The sequence below is a fragment of the Cnephaeus nilssonii genome, assembly GCF_951640355.1.
Source record: "Cnephaeus nilssonii genome assembly, chromosome: X".
NCBI lineage: Eukaryota > Metazoa > Chordata > Mammalia > Chiroptera > Vespertilionidae > Cnephaeus > Cnephaeus nilssonii.
This window is the reverse complement of record NC_137071.1, coordinates 124,546,177-124,552,176: the sequence shown is the minus strand read 5'-3', so window position 1 is coordinate 124,552,176 and position 6,000 is coordinate 124,546,177. Positions and strand designations below refer to the sequence as shown.

The window sequence follows — 6,000 nt, the reverse complement described above, 5'->3', positions numbered from 1 at the left end:
GCAACACCATCACCACTCCCAAGTGCAGGTCCCATTTCTTAAAACACAGACGCGCCCAGCTCCCGGTGGTTGAATCTCTCTCCTGACTACAGGAAAACCAACTTTGGAGGAGGAGGATACACCGTGGTGACGGCAGAGATGGTTTTCTGGAGCGTCCATCTGGATCTTTTCTCCAGATGTCTAGCACGTGCTCGAGGGTTGTTTTTTTCTTTTAAGTTTGAAAAAAACTCCATTGTGAAAAGTGAGTTATGAAGAGTGCTCTTTATTTGAAACCTCCACAACACAGACGCCAATCTTGTCTCGCATTGAATCATTAGCTGTGCACATCAACACATTCCAAGCACAAATTAAGAAATGCAAACAGAACAAAAAAATATATATATATATAATTTTTCCCCTATCCAAAGGTTTCAAGTCTCAATGCAGCAAATCCTTCTGAACACAGACTCTGAGGAGCACACTGTTCAAACAGTTGGGACAAACAGGTCCCTGCAAAGGCTACTGCCTTTAAACACATGGGCCGGGGATCATGGACGGCATGGAATGGGGAGAGGAGGTGAGAAAAAGGGGGAGGGAAGAAAGAATGAGCAGGAGAAAGGGAACAGGTATGCACTGGAGAAGGTTGGGGCAGCTGGGACACACACATGGTGAGGTGGTGGATTTCATTTATTGGTATCAACATTTCCTTTCCCGTTCATTTTGTTTTCACCCCCCTTCCCAGGTCCAACAACGGTAGAAAACCCCCACAGTTACGGGGCTCACTAGGCCAGCCCAAAGCCTTCAGAGCACTCCTGGATGGCCAATAGTAGCATGTGGCGGAGCTTCTCAAAGCTCTCATAGGCAGGCAGGTCCAGCTGATTGAAACTGGGGAAAGAAGAAAGATTAGTTCCTAATGAAAGATGACCATCAAATCCCCATGTTCCCATGATGCCCACTTGACCCCTCCCTGAGGGAACCTATTCCTCGCCTCTTGTGGACTCCCAATTTTGTCCTAGCCTGGTCTGCCCTCCTCTAACCTGGCCCCATTACTGGCCATCAGGCACCTAAAACGTAAACCTGACCCTGTTGCTTAAACACCATGGTCTCGTCTATGGGCCAATGTGCAAGCTCCAAGGAGGCATTCGGGGTCACTGGTGATCTGACCCCTGCTGAGTTCTTTAGCTTTGTGCTCCCTGCAACTCTAACTCCGTGCTCCAGCCACACTGAGCCCTGGAATACAGTGTGGTCTCATTTGGTGGTGATTATCTGCACTGTCTCCCCAGCCCCACTGTGAGTCTGGGCCAACTTCTCATCTCAGACACCAGCCTCTCCAAAAACCCACCAAAGGGGAGCTGCCCCAGGGGCAGGGTAGCCAGAGGCAGACCAAAGTTCCCAACCTTGAGTAGGGGCCTAAAGTTGGCATATATGCAAGCTTCATCTGAATGCTTCTCTTCTTACCATGTGTGAGCTGAAGGCAGGCGATCTGTGGACCTGTCATCTCGATGAATCTGGAACTTCTGAATGCCATTCATGCCTTCGAGGGCAGCAAAGCCTTGCAGGGGTACCTTGGAAGTCCCCGTGACAAACTGGAGGAACTTGGCACGGTCAGCTTGGTCAAAAGAACGCAATGCTCTCCAGAACCACTGAATCTGGAGGAAGGGACACAAGAAGCCAGTGTCAGACAGGGAGCTCCTGGAAAAAGGGGGGGATGGGACTGGGAATCTAGGCAAGTCTCCTCTGTAAGATGGGTTTCAGTTCATTCACAGGATGAGCAAAAACATCACCTAAAAATGTGGTCCAGAGAATGAAGAGTTACACATAGGCAAGTGGTCATCCATAGCGCCCTTCCCTTAAGAGTCCTGCTTTATCTGGTGTCATACAAACTAGCACTGCTTAGGGGTGAAGGGGTGGGGAATGCCCGCAGCAGCTCACCTGAATAGAGTTGGATTGGTATTTGTGGTATTCAGTGTTGGATTTCAAATCATCAATGTCGATTGTAGGCAGTCCTGATATGAGCAGCTCTAATTCCTGCTCGGTGAAGATGGAAATGAGGCGCTTTGGAATGATCTCATAGAAGCCTTCTAAGAAAGCCGCCAGCTGTTTGCGGATGGCTCCTGGAGAGAGAACCAACAAGCCATGTGGCATCTGAACCCACACATGTGTTAAGGTCAGAAATCCCCCCAATCTAGCCCATGCTGCTACTAGGATGCTGACTGGACTGCCTGCCACTGTATTTCTGGGCCCCCATGAGGGTAGAAGAAAGGAAATATTTTTGGTTAAGTTTTGGATTCCTTTTGTGCACGGCAATTGTGGCTGCCATAGGGGAAAAGAGGAAATGATGTGTGTGAAATGAAGTGAGACCTGACCACTTCCCATATTGAGCAACAGTGGGTCTAAGGGACATTTCCCCTACCTGTCATTCTCATCTGGCACACCAGGTGTACATACTCCTTCTTATTCTCCTCTGTTACCAAGATGTTGGCCCCATTGGGTTTGAGGTCACGAACTTCACAGACTCCAAACTCTTGGACCTAGAATACCCAAAACATCAATCATATGTATCAGGCTTGGTCTAGGATGGGGTTTATATAGATACTTGGGAACACACCCTAAATTCTTTGCCATGTCCTGGGCAGAGAGACGAAGCAAGGTCATAAAAAACAGTGACTTTTCTCATGAGGTCATAACTTCCTAACAGGAAAAGGCCAAGGGGAAAGGGGAAAGAGGGTATGGCTAATATATGTAACATAACATAACATAACATAACATAAAACAATCTTTACAAAGACAATTTGGTAGAAGAGTAACCTTAGAAATTTGTTTTCATTTGTCTAATTTTTCTACAATGAACTACTTTTGGGAATGGAGAGTAACACACTGTTTTCTACAAGGGGGAAACCAGGAAACAGTCTGGATTGTTTTACAAATTCTGGTTTTTCTGTTAGTGATGTCTCATACAAATGCCCATTGCTCTCTGCCAGATGGGAAATGGGGCACGGGACTTTAAGAAGTCGAGATACTTCCTTAAAACCATGAGGTTATCCAATGGCCAGTCAAGGGTGATCCGGAATAGGTTTCCTAGACGAGCTGGGATGTGCTGCAGTCAGGATTTCCTGACCTACCTCAGTGCTGAAGGTAAGGTCATAGCCTAGAGTGGAGACATCATTTTCCAGCAGATAGACCAGGCCTTGGTAGAAGTGGTAATCTTCGCTTTCCATATCCGTATACCTAGGAAAACACAATTAGACAGGGTCATGGGATGGGGTGGAGGAGAGGCAGCATAGGGGCAGGGCACAAATAAAGGACCCGATTCCTAGGACTGTGCCACATCCTCACCTGACGGACTTGCCCAAGATGTGTTTGTAGAAGGAGCGAGTGAAGTAGCACTCCAGGAGGCGGTTGTCATATACAGCTTTGGCCACAATACGTCCAACAAACTTAAAGTAGCTGAGGTGGTTGGGGTTGCAGTGGGAAGATGGATTGATGGTGTAGGTGACCCGGTCTCCAGGTGAGGTACGGAACAAGGCATACATAGGGTTAAACATCTCCCGAGAGATGATCATATACCACTCCCGCAGGAGCCCTCCAGCATCCTGCCCTTCTTCTCCTTCAAACACTATATACCTGCGTTAAGAGAAGAGAAACAGGTATTCAGAAAGCCCAGGACAGAGCCACTCACTTAGCATGACACAAGTGAACGAGTGACTGCAGCAGTGGCTGGGGAGTGTAAGGTCACAGGACAGGGTGCCAGGAGAGCCCAGAGGAGGGCTCTGGGACAAAAAAGGGCATTATTGATAGATGTCCTGAAGTACCAGTAAAGGCTGACCAATATTCCAGAAAACACCAATGGGAATGGTAGAGAGGCCTAAATGAGGCCTCACTTAGGGGAAGCAGGGAGTGGCCAGGTGGTGCCAGAGAAGAGAGTGCTGCACCAAGTCCAATGTCAATAAGGATTTGGTAGTGGAAGAGCAGGGCCCAGTCTGTCTTAGAAGCCTCTCTGACTTCCTGTGTGATGACAGGGATAGCAAGCCCATGCCACGAGGGAGAGGAGGCATCAAGTTCCTTAGTTTAGGAGCATCTGAACTGCTCCAAATAGGTCTGCCATCTCATTGCTCCCGTGACATCTGGCATTACAAACTGCCAATCTCCTCTTGGTAGCTTCACAATCACGTGAGCAGTATCTCCCCTAGCCCCAAGGTAACATTTGCTCAGTAGGCATCCTGTTCCTAGTAGTATAACAATGGGAAAACTCTCTCTGCCAAGCCATCAGGTCTATTTTTATAAATGCCAAAGACTCTTCTGACTGGGAATTGTTGGGTAGCACAGCCCAAGGGACAGCAGCAGATCAGTCTTAAGAGACCAGGCCAAGAAGATGGGGGAGGCAGCTCACTGTGCTGATACCAGCTGGATTCCAAATGGAAATTCCTAGTGTGTGGGGGCAGCACCTCCCTATGTTCCTCTGCACATCTGGGGCCTGAGTAAGCCTTCACTACGCCCTTCCATCTTGTCTCTTCTCTGCTCTGGGCTCTTACAATCGGTTCTTCATTTCTTCAGGGGATTTCCGATGCAGCTCACGATAAGAGTCTTCAAACACATGGTCACGGCGGACATGCACAGCCATGTCCTCTTTCCGGAGCCCTTCGTCCAAACGCTCCAGCTCTTGGCGGAAGTATCTGGGGAGGTTAGAAAAAGAAGGAAAACAGGAGTGGGGGTGGCAGAGCAAACTTCTGTTTGCCTCATTAGAATGAAGACTCACAATGATGCTTTCTCTATCCTCCAATTACTCTGATTCCTGCTCCCCAACTGTTCCCCCGGGGAAATGCCCAGTAGTTGGGAGAGACAGGTCATTTACTACCAACTCTCATTCCCCCCATCTCCACCAAATAAGGGCCCACAGAGACTGTAGCAAGTAAGCATGTGTAGGTGCACAGGAAGGAAGAGCAGGGGAGTCAGGAGTGTTCAGGAGGCCTCCTGCACCCCCTGTGCACTATGGCTACTTGCACCTCCTGTATTACCCTGAAGAATGGAATGGGACTTCAGGAAAACTGCTTTCTCAGCAAACACTGCCCCAGGAGGAACTCTGGCTCCTTCCCTCCTTTCTGAGAGGGGAGAAACTACTTGGACAGTTCCCACCCCCACCAATATCCAGGGCACATACTTGCGCTTGACATCGAAGTCGAGGACACGAATGTAGTCTACCAGGACAGCAAAGGGCCCGTCAGCGAGGTGGGTAGTGGACTGCCGGAGGATCTGGTTTAACACAGTGCGGTGAGTCTCTGAGGGGAGAAAGGACAGCAGGAATCATCACATCATGGGTCCCAGAAGACTGGATGACAGCCATCCAGCCAGTAGGTATTTCTTGTTTCAGGGAAAAAGGGCAGTGTGACACACAAGTGCTACCAGACAGGCCCTCCCTCGCTAGCCTCACTTTCCAACCAACACACACACACACACACACACACACACACACACACACACACACACCCAGCTAAGGATAAAATGTACATCACAGCCCTCCATACTTGAGGGCCTAAGAGTTCCCTGTACCTGCAAAACGAAGAAACTTCTGCGTGTCGGGGGGCAGGCTTGAGGAGATATGCATAGATGAGGGCTCCCGGGAGAAGAACGGGTCAAGGGAGGAAGGAGTGGCCGGGGTCAAGGGGGCCGGGGAGAGGGGAGGAGGCTCATCCTTGATGTGCGCCAGCTGGCTCTCACGGGTGTCTCGAACAGGAGGCTTGCTCTCCCGCTCTGTGGCGTGGACCAGAAAGAAGGCCTCCACAGCAGGCTGTAGCACTATTGGTAGCAATGACAGGGAGGTGACATTTTTACAAACTTCAACATACAAACCTCTTCTTTATACATAATCTAGTCACAAAAATACAATACAGAAGAAATAATGGAAACTTGCAGGAGAAATATAATGGTAGAATAAAAAAGTGAAGCCGAAGAGCACATCAGAGCTTCCTTGATGCCAAAGAAAAATGGCCAACCAGTTGTATAGAATCCCCTGGTCTAAAAAGT

General features: G+C 49.0%; 1 protein-coding gene across 18 annotated transcripts in view; it reads right to left on the bottom strand.

Annotated features, from left to right (window-relative positions):
* Positions 1 to 242: 242 nt before the first annotated feature.
* The window catches only part of HUWE1 (HECT, UBA and WWE domain containing E3 ubiquitin protein ligase 1), a 141,842-nt gene continuing 136,084 nt past the window's right edge, over positions 243 to 6,000 (bottom strand). For all 18 annotated transcript variants that reach the window (XM_079764999.1, XM_079764996.1, XM_079765000.1 and 15 more), the window contains 9 exons: positions 5,527 to 5,772; positions 5,138 to 5,255; positions 4,512 to 4,652; positions 3,316 to 3,603; positions 3,102 to 3,207; positions 2,393 to 2,510; positions 1,912 to 2,093; positions 1,438 to 1,628; positions 243 to 864 (listed from right to left, as the gene is read on the bottom strand). In XM_079764999.1, coding sequence (XP_079621125.1) covers positions 762 to 864; positions 1,438 to 1,628; positions 1,912 to 2,093; positions 2,393 to 2,510; positions 3,102 to 3,207; positions 3,316 to 3,603; positions 4,512 to 4,652; positions 5,138 to 5,255; positions 5,527 to 5,772 — 1,493 coding nt within the window. In that variant the 3' untranslated portion in view covers positions 243 to 761. The remainder of the gene's footprint in view (positions 865 to 1,437; positions 1,629 to 1,911; positions 2,094 to 2,392; positions 2,511 to 3,101; positions 3,208 to 3,315; positions 3,604 to 4,511; positions 4,653 to 5,137; positions 5,256 to 5,526; positions 5,773 to 6,000) is intronic.